A 14097-nucleotide genomic window follows, 5' to 3' on the forward strand; every position below is an offset into this window, starting at 1 on the left:
GCCTTTTTTTGTTTCTAGGTTACCATGACAGTATGTAACGTCTCTAACTTTGTTGTCGAGGCAGCGTTAAAGCGCAGCGCAAATCATTTCGTTTTCTGGCATAACCATCAACGTCCACTGCGAAAACAAAACACACTTGAGCTAAGTTCTTTTTTTTTTTAAGAGAAGTTGGCGTGACATTATAACAACGGCGGCCATGATTAGATCAGGTTTAACGTCCTAAGAAAGTTTGCCTGTCGTTGGCTTAACAGACAACCACATCTTGCCTGATCCTAACATGGCCGCAAGTATCGCAATGGCAACGCCTCCGACCGTCCTTCGCTTGACCCGCCCATAGTAACGTGTCTCAGTACCTCTGATTGGTGAGCCTTGTAGAAAGGGATGTGGCAGAGTCCCTCTGGCACGCCAATAGGGAGGCAGCCAGTGGATCCTGCTGGAAGCTTCTAGTGAAGTCTGGAAGCTTCTGTTGTTGCTCTATAAAGGGCGCGGGAGGCGTAAGGATCCAGTATTTGGAGGTGCGAGGTTGGATGATCGCGTAACAACATATACTTTACTTGGTGGCGTGATATTGTGACAGTGGCGCGACTTTTCTCCTAGCAACCATGGGGAAAGATTATTATAAAATCCTGGGCCTGGCTCACGGCGCCTCCGAGGAGGACATCAAGAAAGCGTACCGTAAGCAGGCGCTGCGCTACCACCCCGACAAAAACAAGGAGCCGGGCTCCGAGGACCGCTTCAAGGAGATCGCCGAGGCGTATGACGTGCTTAGCGACCCCAAAAAACGAGAGATCTTCGACAAGTACGGTGAAGAAGGTACGTGGGCGCTGGGTAGTTGAGGGGACAGGGGAGGGAGGTAGGAGTTTCAGAGCCATGGATCAGTAGGGATGCGGTCGGGGTCTGTGGAGGTTGGTGAAAGGGGCTGGCACAGTCTGTTAATAACAAGCGCAAGTAATGGGGACTGTCAGTACTGAAGTAGGTCGAGGGACCGTTGGGGGCTTGTGGTGTACGTAGGTGTTTTAAAGGTTTCTTGTCAGCGGTCTGTGTCGGGCACGTTGTTGTTGTTGTTGGGTAGTGGTAGAGGATACTGAGGTAGTTGACCGAACAAAAGGCCCATGAGGATCCAGGGTCCTAGAGCGGTCGGATGACTTCAAGAAGTATGAATAGGTAGATGGCCGGTTCTGTAAAATATAAATCGCGAGTGAGATGATCGTAGAAGCCTTGGTGTGATCAAGTGTGTGATCAAGTGCATAGCTTAGTGGGGTGAGGGCCACTGGGTTGCAGTTTAAGGTCCCATGATCAGATGAATAGAGACTCAGTTTCTTTCTGTTCTTTGGCCCACACCCCAGGGTTAGGATGAGGATCACTCTGGTAATGTGGGCGTGGAGCAGTCTTGTACTGGGTGTGTGCCCTGCTTGTGTTGGCTTGTTCAGCTTGGCCACCTCAGCTCACCCTTAGGTTGCAGTCTGTGTTAGTGCCCCTGTTGTCTCGCACTGGAAGATTTTGGCCTCACTCAGCTGATCAGACAATCCAGGCCTGTCACATTCACGGCCGTATGGGTCAGCCGTCGTGTGCCGAAGGATGAGTCTACATCTCAGCCTTCAGCACAACAGAAGGCAGCCTTTCACATCCTCTTCGAAAGAAGCTTGATTAAGTGTAGTTGATGACCGTTTTGAGTGGTGTCGGGGATGAAGTTATGTTGATCTGACGGGGAGAAGTCCACGTCCCTTGACAGTTGCAGAAGAAACTGTCAAGTGTGACTTTACCGTAGAAAAGCCATTTTAAGCGAGCACATATGATTGTACTGTTGGTGGTAGATTGTGCTTGTTTCGAAGGAGTTGTACGTTTAAAAATCGTGTAAATAGTACCTAGTTTCAAATGCGTATTCTGCTTAAATAGTTCAAGTTTCAAATGTGTGATCTACATTAATAGTACAAGTTGCACATGCGTGATCTACAGCAGTTCCAATAAACTCTGTTCTTTTTCAGGTCTGAAGGGCGGAGGTGGCGGTCCCGGCGGACCCAATGGTCCCTCATTCAGTTACACTTTCCACGGCGACCCTCATGCTATGTTTTCGGAGTTCTTCGGAGGCCGCAATCCTTTTGATACGTTCTTCAGTGCACGCAACGGCGACGAGGACATGGACGTTGATGACCCATTTGCCAGCTTTGGGATGGGCGGAATGGGTGGGTTCGGTAACATGGGTTTCCCGCGGGCCCGGCAAGGACGTGACCACCACGCCAGCAAAAAGCAAGACCCTCCAGTGGTGCGTGAGCTTAAAGTGTCTTTAGAAGAGATCTACAGCGGCTGCACCAAGAAAATGAAGATTTCGCACAAACGCCTGAACCCAGACGGCAGAACCGCACGCTCCGAGGACAAGATCCTAACCATAGAGATCAAGAAAGGGTGGAAAGAAGGCACGAAGATTACCTTCCCCAAGGAGGGAGATGAAACGCCCACAAACATTCCCTCCGACATAGTCTTTGTTCTGAAAGATAAACCCCATCCAGTCTTTAAGAGGGACGGCTCGGACATCATCTACCCAGCAAAAATCAGCCTTAGAGAGGTAAGAAACTGTGCCATTACAAAGAACCTCTTGGCTACGGTTGAGGAAGGGGCGGGGGTAACACTTTGTAGCTCCTATTTAAACGGCCATGCCCCCTAATACCGGCTGTGTCGGCTGTCTCAAGCCGGCCACTCCTAATCTGCGCGTGTTTAGACCCCTCTCCTCATTCAGTGAGGATGGAGACCTAATAAAAGTTTCCTGAATGGACTTAAGGGGTAGGTCAAGTGCTTGAGTTGCACTGAAAAGGCAGCACGGGCCGGTAACAGTACACCTGTTGCTGGTTATTAATATCATTCTAAATAGCTGTGGCCTAAATACATGACTGCTGATGAAATATTTTACCACTTGTCACTCCATTGGGTTTATGATGTGGGATCAGGATTGCTAGGAAGCTTATGATAAAAAGCGAATGATTTACCCCCCCCAATCTGGAAATGATGTCTGGGGGTAGTTGGCGAGGCCCTCTTGAGACCCCTCTATTAGAGTTGATAGTAACACGCTAGTATTTGAGCGTTGTTAGCCGTGAGGGAAATGGTTAAAGTGGGTAGATCAGGAACGGGTGTATCATTTAACCGTATAGTTGATGCTAACTGGAGGGGAAGCGAGTGATGGCACTTTAACTAAAGATGTGTTTGTGTTTCATTCAGGCGCTCTGTGGATGCACCGTCAATGCCCCGACTCTGGATTGTAGGACCATCCCGACCGTCTTCAAGGACGTCATTAAACCAGGCATGAAGCGGAGAATCCCAGGAGAAGGACTCCCACTTCCCAAAGCTCCCGAGCAGCGGGGCGACCTCATCCTCGAGTTTGAAGTGAAGTTTCCAGACCGAATCTCTCCTTCCTCGAAGGAAGTACTGGAGCGGATACTGCCCGCATAGTCCCAACAAGACAATCTAACTGGACTGTTGATGTTAGTTTATGGCCCATATCTGGCAGGAGAGGGTGTTGCACGGCCTCCTTTTTAAGAAAAACTGTTTAAAAAGCAAGAGTTATAAAGACATATTCAATAGTGACATGCTTAAGCACTCTTATATTAAAACGGGTTTTATGTTAAGTTTTTACCTGCACAAAACCTGACCAAAGTTAGTCTCGGTGTGAAGCTGGGGGTTGCATTTTGGCAAGCCGTTGTTTTTCACGGATATAAAGCGGGGTATTGTGACTTCACTGCTCACGGAGGGTAATTTTACATCCGCACAGTGGAGTTGTATTAATGTTTGTTGAACGTATTCATCCTTACGGGGATACCGTTTCTCCTGACTGGATGCAGTTGAGTGAGAGGTGTTCTCAGTGAGTTGGGAAAGCACTTGTTTTTGTTCATGAAGTGTCAAAGTCGCTATCTGATGTAACTGGACCGGGAGAGGTTTTAACTTTCCCATCCTTTGCATGGACTTTTTAGGGGTTGGAATACTTTTCATTTTTTTAAAAATCCTTTCATCTCTTGGTAATGTCCATTTTCAGATGGAAGGGCCTTTGCTTCTGTTAAAGGAGCTTCTGAGAACCGTGGACAGTGTTTATGTATATAAGTCTGTAAATCTCACCTCTTGTAAGTAATCTACTTACAATTATTAAAATATCTTTTTTAAAACAGTGTTGTGTATCTTTTTGTCTTTTACTTAGGAACATTGTCAGTAAAAGGAGCACTCTGGTACCTTGTGTAAGTGGCACATACAGAGAGGTATGTGCACGAGTCTGATAGGAAACAGTGGCGTCCTTCTTTGCAAAGTCTTAGTTTATACCAAATTAAAGTGAACACCAATAAATAAAGTTTATCCTTCTACTGTAAATAACTTGCTCTCTAGTTGCCGAAGTGAGCAATACAGATACCACTGTATGTGTCACACATTGAAATTGGTCAGGCAGATGTGTACACTGACTACTCCTAATAGCAAGGACGAATCGTAAAACCGCAATTAAAGGGTTTGGTCGTCCGACAGGAATTATGCAATTCTGCATAGTCGAGGATTTACATTTCCCTCATAATCCATCATCTGCATAATCTGTTGATTTTAACATTAATGGTTTCTAGCAGCATAACACACAGTCTGGACCCTTCTGTAGAATGTGATGAGCCTCTCCCCTCTCCCATATCTTACAGCTATTTGTTTGCATTTGGTTCAATGTGGAGCCTACCTGCGCTATGCCCATTCCTCGCTCAAATGGATAAAAAGTTACTGAAACACAGATGTGCTGCTGCACAGTGAAAAGCACTTGTCAATGGTTAACTGGTCGCTTTTCTGTTGCATATTGCTATATTTTTGTATTAAACCAGTATGGATGTGGTGAAACCTTTGCCCAGACAGTGTCAACAAACATGCCAAAATAAGTTATTTTATCATGAAATGTACTGCAGCCAGCACATAATTTGCCCTTTTGCTGCATAATTTAGTCATCCCTCCCACATGATTCAGCCCACCCTTGCTGTATAATTTCAGTGGCCTGAGATTTAGGTGGCTCCTCATTCCATTCAGTTTGGTACAATTGGTTACGCATTAGACATAAGGGCTGCTTAGGAACAGTGTTGGCTTTAATTGGTGGAGTAACTTGGAGCTGCACAGTGACAACATGTATTCTTGAGAGGTGATGTGAGGGTGTTACAATTTGAGTTCTGGAGTATGTCCTTTTAATGGGCACTTCTACAAATGCTTTTGGGTATAGCCGTATTACTCAATTATATTGTTGTAAATGATCTACATATGCATCATGCTTTTTGACATAATCTGGGATGTTGTCACATCATAAATGCACATGTCCTTAGTTCCACTGCACCAACTAAGATTCAGTTCTGACTGATCACACACAGACCTCTACAGTAATTGCGTTTTCTAACTTTAGGTTGCACAATTTAAAAAGTATATGTTCCACTGATTAGTTTAACTTGTCATTTGTTTTCATTTAGTGTCTTGTTTTTTTTTATATGCTGTTAACTAGCAAAAAATTACAAAATAGTTACTGAATACTTTGTTCCTTTTAGCCACATCTTTGCATAGGCCAGCCTGCTCACCGACTGTGCCTCAGGGCACTCGATTACAATTTCATATATTTTCTACACTTCAACCGTTTCATATAAATTAAGACCGCCTGGTAACAACAAAAATAAGGTACTGCTTCCAGGCTATCCTCATTTACAAGTCCTTACCGATGCATTTGCATCCTCTAGAGCAGTGGTTCCCAAACTTTTGACTCCTGAGGACCCCCATTGAGTCACCACTGGAACCCAGGGACCCCTAAGCAATTTGTATGAGTTAAATTTCAAATATTAAAACAGTAATTTGAAAAAAACGTGTGCACACAAAACAAATACTCAAAGTACTAAGGATTTTGGGGCCAGATGTACGACCATTTCCTTTAGCGCCTCGCAATTGGCGACACATTGCAAGTGGCAAATTGCGAGTCGCTAAATGAAATGTACAACAGTGTGTTTAACGCTATTTGGGATTGCCAATGAGGTCGCAAATTGCGAGGCTCATTAATATTAATGAGTATCTCACAATTTGGGAGACCATTGGGAATGCCAGCCCTCCCATGATGGTGGCTTGCTAGGCTCAGCAGACCACCATGTCTGGGACTGCTTTTAAATAAAGCAGTTTTCTTTTTAAAAATACAGCCCTTTTCCATGCATTTTAAAAAAAAGAAAATGAAACGTTTTTGTTTAATTTTTTAAGGGCAGGCAGTGGTCCATGGGAACACTACCTGCCCTTAAAAAAAGAAATTTGCATGCATTTGCAAAGGGGAAGGGGGTCCCCTGGGGACCCCTTCCCATTTGCCAAGTAGGTGGTATTTGCGAGTGTGGTGTACATGGTTTTGAGACTCGCTATTTGGAAGTAATTATCCTTTCCAAATAGAAAGTTGCAAAAGCTATTTAGCGAGTTGTAAAAAAATTGCGACTTGCGAATTCGGCTATGTACGTGGCCCAATAGGTTTTTGCATGCTCAAACGGGTTCACAAACCCCTTTGCGCATATAAAACAGGTCGTACATCTAGCCCTTAGTATTTTATGTTGAAGGAATAGCCCCTCTGTCACATGTATTTCATTTGTTTTATAGCATCTCTATAGGATGTCAGAGCACTTTACATCACACATATATAGAGACAATGAATCATACATGTAAACCAGTGTATATAAAATGTTACATAAGGTAAAGGGGACTACAAGGTGTAGTATTTACATGTCATTCATACTGGTAGGCATTTTTAAACAGTGTTTGGTCTGGAAAAGCACAAACTCAGGATTCAGAACATAACACAGTGGCTAGCACTGACTTTAGCATTAAAAATGTATTTCCAGCCAAATAAATCTTTTTAGCAGCATCAGGATAATGAATAACTGGGAAAAAAAGATAAGTTACTAACTGGAACCATGCAGTTTGCAAGCAGGTCTCTGATGACAGTTTATAGGTCCCTCTGCTAGTACGATTGTCACTTATGAAGTGCACAGTAACAAGAGAATCTCTGTGACAAAAGTAGTAACCACAGACCGACTCACATAAAATACTGCTTTTTAAAATGCATGTTACACATTCTTTGCAGTAGGCACATTAACCCTCAGTGCTACATTAGTTAAGTCAAAGCTGCCACTGAACAAAACTCACATCTCTCTCCAGCAGGTACATTAATCACTGGTATTATCTTGACACTTTTATTGTTGCTCGAAAGCTGCTAATTATACAGGAAACTTTTCTGTGCTTTTAAAACTGCATGCTACGGACCCCCTGGGAATGTGTCACGGACCACTGGGGGTCCACGGACCCCAGTTTGGGAAACACTGCTCTAGAGAATGCATTCATGGACCCCTGGCGGTGCACTTCAGTTTGAAGACCTCTGATCTAAACATACACCGAAATCTGCTTGACGACCTGACTAGTAGGCAACTGCATATTTTTTTTTTCTGTGCATTAGTCTGTTACGCTATTAAGAGTTATTTTTGTAAAGATCACACTGACACCTTTTTAGGTCCTCCTACATTTAACACTAAGGGTGTAAAACAATGAAAACAAAATAAGGTATTTATCAGGTTTGTTAAGTGGGATTTAGGCTCAGGTTTGCTTGTCAATTGTCAAGTCAAATCACAGGGCACTGGTTTGAAAACGCCTATGTATTTTTATTAAAGCAGTTGTGTTTCTTTAGTTTTTGGAACAGCTGTTCATGCTAGGGCAAGGCAATTGTCCCGTGTAGCCCGTTTGAGCTGAAACACTCGTGTTGAAGGGCTCACTAACACTTGATGATCTCTGTGCCAAGGGGAGCCGATGATCCCTCCTTCTTCTGATCTGTATTTTGGAGGAGTATAATCAGCAATAGCATTCCCAAGCTGAAACTTTAAGCAATAGGAAGAGTGGAGCTGCAGGGGCTCTTAGAAGGGGTGAAACAACACCAAAGCCTCATTAACATGCAAATGGTCTTTAAAAGACCTGTGAAGTGCGGCTGTGTGTGTGCCCGGGAAGCTGTCTCAGCCTGGGCTGACACACACAATGGGGGCGGGCTGGAGCCCTTTAAGTCCAATGGGTGTTGCGCGCCTGGCCTGTTCCTTTCATGACGCTTCTCGTTGATCATTTCCCAAAGTCACTACTCCCCTGTAGACTGTTCTGCCTCTTAGGATTCGTTTTGTCTGAAGGTCAACCTGGACTTTTAGCCCCAAGGCATGGTACACCTCCAGTACTGCTGCTGTCCTTGTGTATGTGGTTTCTCATGGTCCAGGCACCTATCCCAGAAGATGGCCCTGCAATCGTGGGGACCTGCATCCAATCTGCTATCGTCAAGGTTTTGGAGGTAGGGGAGACTCTAATGCCACAGCTGAAGAATAAGCCAATATATACATAGGTGGTAGCTGCAATCTCGAAGTGCTGGATCTGACCACTTGGGAAAAACGTCTTCAAGCAGTCTCAGGCTACTTGGTGGTGATGGATCCCCAAAACACAGGATGGTTTTTTTAGGTCTCACTGAATCCATGCGTAAGCATTGTTCTGCGAGATTACAGTAGGCTTCCAAAAAGTCTCCCAACAACAAGGAGCAAAGAGGGAATTCAGGACCTAGGTCGCCCTCCACTCATTAAGTACAATACCAAATATAGCCTAGGTCACAGGCAATCTTCTCTTAAACTGTTTAGGAATGATATCCCTCACGTTGCTATCAATTACAACTACCTCCCCTCTTTTAATGATTATGGGGTAGGGGGTATATCAATTTCGTGCCCAACTTAATGCCCGTCCCTTTAAAACAGACAGATGTGAAACCATATGCCACTGTGAGGAAAAAGTGTGTGGAAGCGAGATGGCACCTCACGGGCGCACCACCAATGGGGCACCTGGCAGGTACTCACCAGGATAGCCCTATTATCATCATTGGTGCCATCAAGCTCAAAGAAAAGTGTCCAAGTGAAAACAAATATGTGTTTGCGAGAGCAAGTGCAGTGGGAAAAAAACAACAAAATAGTGTCACACAACATAAAACGTACGCATACAGCACGGACACACAAACTTTATTCCTGTTCTTTCGTGCTGATTGCATAGATTAAAAAAAGTGAATCTGGCTACTACTTATGGAGCCATATTCTACTTGCCGAAAAGTCTCCCCAGCCTGCGGATTCGGTACAGTTCTAGTGATTCAGGCGCTTGCACATCAAACCCCATCGGCCTCTGCATCAGACATCAACGGAATGTGCGCCACCCGCTTCAGACTTCAAAGGAATGCGCTCCCCCGCCCCGCCATGCCGAGAGCATGTTGCTTTATTGCTCTCACTTGAGGCCTTGTTCTGGCAAGTTTAAAACGTCATTAAGAAAATACAATACATTTACTCCATTTGCGTCCCGTCCATGTTAAACACACAATTTTAATTTTTCTAATTAAACGTTCTCCGCAGCCATATGCAAAGCTGTATTGGTCCTGCTTCAGTGTGAACTGCATGACATTAATTGTCAGGCCATGCCCACCCTGAACTAGAAAACACCCAGGAAAGGCAGATTTCACCCTCACTGCGCCGCCTTGGTGAGGTAATGTAACATGTTAGTCACTCCTTCCTCTCTTCATGCTCTCATTTGTTCTCCCATCCTTGCTCTCCCTCCCTCTCACATTCACTTAATTTCTTCCTCACTTGATAGATGCTTAACTCTGATCATGCATTTCCACTCAAGTTTGCTTTGCTGTTCCTGCTATCCATGTGAGTTGGAAATTACGTAAAACATGCTATTTCTGTGAGAAGGACGATGGTTGGGCTTCGACTCTAGATTTCTTCTCCATGGTTTCTAACAACATTTAACAGTAGCACCCTACCACCCTCACTCTACCACGCTATCGCCCTCACTCTACCGCTTTCACTCTACCACTCTCACTCTACATTCCTCTCTACTGCCCTCACTCTACCACGCTACCGCTCTCACTCTACCACTGTACCACCCTCACTCTACCGCCATCCCTCTACCACGCTACCACCCTCTCTACCGCTCTCACTCTACTACTCTACTGCCCTCACTCTACCGCCCACTCTACTGCCCTCACTCTACCACTCTACTGCCCTCACTCTACCGCCCTCACTCTACCACGCTACCGCCCTCACTCTACCACGCTACCGCTCTCACTCTACCACGCTACCGCTCTCACTCTACCGCCCTCTATCGGCCTCACTCTACCGCTCACACTGTACCGCCCTCACGCTACCCCCCTCACTCTACAGCTCTATAGCCCTTACTCTACCGCCCTCTCTACTACTACCACTCTACCGCCCTCACTCTACCACTCTACCGCCCTCACTCTACCGCCCTCACTACCACTCTACCATCCTCACTTTACGGCCCTCACTACCACTCTACCATCCTCACTCTACCACTCTACCGCCCTCACTCTACCACCCTCACTCTACTGCCCTCACTTTACCACTCTACCGCCCACACTCTACCACTCTACCGCCCTCACTCTACCACCCTCATGCCCTCACTCTACCACTCTACCGCCCTCACTCTACCGCCCTCAATCTACCACTCTACCATCATCACACTACCACTCTACCGCCCTCACTTTATGGCCCTCACTACCACTCTACCATCCTCACTCTACCACTCTACCGTCCTCACTCTACCGCCCTCACTACCACTCTACCGCCTTCACTCTACCACCCTCACTCTACCACCCTACCGCCCTCACTCTACCACCCTCACGCCCTCACTCTACCGCTCTCTCTACCACTCTACCGCCCTCACTCTACCGCACTCACTCTACCGACCTCACTCTACCATCCTCACACTACCACTCTACCATCCTCACTACCACTCTACCATCCTCACTCTACCATCCTCACTCTACCACTCTACCGTCTTCACTCTACCGCCCTCACTACCACTCTACCATCCTCACTACCACTCTACCGCCCTCACTCTACTGCCCTCACTCTACCACTCTACCGCCCTCACTCTACCGCCCTCACGCCCTCACTCTACCGCCCTCACTTTACCGCTCTACCGCCCTCTCTCTACCACTCTACCGCCCTCACTCTACCACACTCACTCTACCGCCCTCACTCTACCATCATGTCTAATTTACGCTCTTTTTTTCTGCACACTTGTGTCCTCTTGTTTGTTCTCTCTAGCATCACACTTTCCTAACGAGTCTTCCTTCTCCCGCATGTGACCCTACTTGCACCCTCTCGGATCCATCTTAGTTCTTTTCTGCTTTTCCCTGTTTCCGCCACACACTCCACTCCTTTTTGTCTCCTTTCTAGCCTCTTTCCTACTTAACTTTTCATCCTTTCTCCTTTAATCCCATTTCCACCTTCTCACAACCCCTTCGAGCACTGTAATCTTAACATTTGTGTTTCTCTCTGTCTTATGAGGTCTGCCCTGCCACCATTTACTTCGGACCCTCACCCTCACACCTCCTCACACTCACACACCCTCGCAACCCTCTGACACTCACACAACCCCCAACCTCACCCGCCCTCACACCCCCTCACCCGCCCTCACACCCCCTCACCCGCCCTCACACCCCCTCACCCGCCCTCACCCTCCCTCACACCCCCTCACCCTCCCTCCCACCCCTCACCCTCCCTCCCTCACACCCCCCTCACCCTCCCTCACACCCCCCTCACCCTCCTTCACACCCCCCTCACCCTCCTTCACACCCCCCTCACCCTCCCCTCACCCTCCCTCACACACCCCTCACCCTCCCTCACACACCCCGCACCCTCCCTCACACCCTCACCTACCCCTCACTCGCACTCACCCTCTCACCCACTCTCTCACTCACACACCCTCTCACTCACACACCCCCTCACCCTCACACACCCCCTCACCCACCCCCTCACACACCCACCCCCTCACCCACCCCTTCACCCACCCCCTCACCCTCACACGCCCCCTCACCCTCACGCCCCCTCACATGCCCCCTCACCCTCACATGCCCCCTCACCCTCACATGCCCCTCACCCTCACATGCCCCTCACCCTCACATGCCCCTCACCCTCACATGCCCCCTCACCCTCACATGCCCCCTCACCCTTACATGCCCCCTCACCCTCACATGCCCCCTCACCCTCACATGCCCCCTCACCCTCACATGCCCCCTCACCCTCACATGCCCCCTCACCCTCACATGCCCCCTCACCCTCACATGCCCCCTCACCCTCACATGCCCCCCCACCCTCACATGCCCTCACCCTCACATGCCCTCACCCTCACATCCCTTCACCCTCATTCACCCTTACTCACCCTCACCAGCATAGCATAACAAAACATAGCAAAACATAACATAACAAAACATAGCATAGCAAACCAAAGCATAGCATAATAAAACATAACAAACATAGCATAACAAAGCTTAGCATAGCAAAACAAAACAGCATAGCGTAACGAAATAGCATAACAAAACAAAGCATAGGAAAGCAAAACTAAACAGCATAACAAAGCATAGGATAGCAAAACAAAACAGCATAGCAAAACAAAACAAAACAATAGCATAGCAAAACAAAGCATAATAAAACAAAACACAGCATAGCGTAACAAATCAAAGCATAGGATAGCAAAACATAGCATACAGCATCACTCAGGGGCACCACAGCATCACTATGCACTACCACAGCATCACTCGTTCGCCATCACAACATCACTCAGCCCCACCACAGCATCAATCTGTGCAAACATCCAACACCTGGTTCAAATGTGTTCTCTCAATGTTTCAAGCTTTATTACAAATGTAACAAAAAGATGTTTATTTCACTTCCGTTCTTGGATTTTCGTCACAATAAAATACACTGAACATAATCTTCACAAAATTAATTTACAAAAGTTTAAGCTATTGCCATTATAAATTACAATAACTTTTATTTCAGTATTAAAAGCCATTGTTATTTGTAATATCAATACATGTAAGTCACGTAAATACAACACATATTGCATTAAAAATGCTATAGGTGTCACATTTGCGAAATTTAGAACTATTGGCATTGTAAATGACAAAGCTATTAATTTAGCTGTTTTCAAAAACAAAACAAATAAATACAAAATTTGTCATTTACAATACCAATAGCTCAAACTTTCCTAATGCGAGACCTATTGCATTGCAAATGCTTGTTTTCGAATGCCGCAAGGTCTCTTAAGGTTCAGGGGTAGGAGACTGGGTATGGGCACTGACAAACTGCTTAGTACCACATGCTGTACTCTTTACTGACTAGCAGTTATGTCCTTTCAAGGGTAGGGGGCCTTTAAGCTGCAAAAAGAAGCTGGGTGCTTCTCTTCATGATATTGGCAGTTTGTAACGAGGTGTTTTAAGGGAACCAGACAGTCAGTTTCTATGACATTAGCGGAGCTTGGAGTCCCATGGATTTCCATGCAGACTAGCTGAAATCCTCTGCCATCTCCAAAGGCTCACTTCAGGTGGGTTGGGTTTTTCCCACTATCGCCCTCCCTCGAGCTGCTACTACAGGTACCTGGGTCCTCCTAGAAGTTAATGTTTGTTTCCACGACACTTCAGATTTACATAACAATTGTGTGTTCCTAATTCTGATATATTCAGAAATATTTGCTTAGTTCATTTACAGACATTTAATTTAAATTGTGTTGTGTGCTAGAAAAAGATAACATTCTACAGCATTTCCTCTCGTATGGGTACTCAGCAGGATTGTGAGAGATGTCCTCCGGGTTCCGCAAGAGTCCTTGCAAGAAGGTTTCTTAAATAGTTAGTAGGAAGGTGAATAGAACACTTTAAACGTGAAAGATGTTCAAGTAGTTATTCATGTATTTCACTTCTCGTTGCATTCACAAGAGTATATTCCATCATCAAAATTCCATTAATGCACTCAAACCATCCCAATGCATTTCGGCATTCAAATCATGCCTTCATCTGGGGATATGTTCTGTAAATAAAGAAAAAGTATTTGTACTCTACATTGAGCCTAGAATGTTCAATAACTAAATAATTTGAGTGAACTGTGGAGTGAGGGTGTTTATAATAATAAATCAAACGTGATTTAAAGTGATTGAAATCATAATAAAAAGTAATAATAAAAAGTGACGCTCGAGATAGGTAAAAGGTGTGCTCTGTGAAAATAGTATCAT

At 45.9% G+C, this 14097-nt stretch overlaps 1 protein-coding gene across 1 annotated transcript; it reads left to right on the top strand.

The window, feature by feature from the left end:
• The first annotated feature begins 402 nt into the window (after nt 1–402).
• Nucleotides 403–4144, top strand: LOC147748375 (dnaJ homolog subfamily B member 1-like). Its single transcript, XM_086960967.1, has 3 exons — nt 403–813; nt 1986–2563; nt 3211–4144. Exons 1-3 carry the CDS (start codon nt 603–605, stop codon nt 3439–3441), a joined length of 1020 nt encoding a protein of 339 aa, XP_086817093.1. The 5' UTR covers nt 403–602; the 3' UTR covers nt 3442–4144.
• Nucleotides 4145–14097: the final 9953 nt, after the last annotated feature.

The sequence above is a fragment of the Lissotriton vulgaris genome, chromosome 1_1 (assembly GCF_964263255.1).
Source record: "Lissotriton vulgaris chromosome 1_1, aLisVul1.2, whole genome shotgun sequence".
In the NCBI taxonomy this organism is placed as follows: Eukaryota; Metazoa; Chordata; class Amphibia; order Caudata; family Salamandridae; genus Lissotriton; species Lissotriton vulgaris.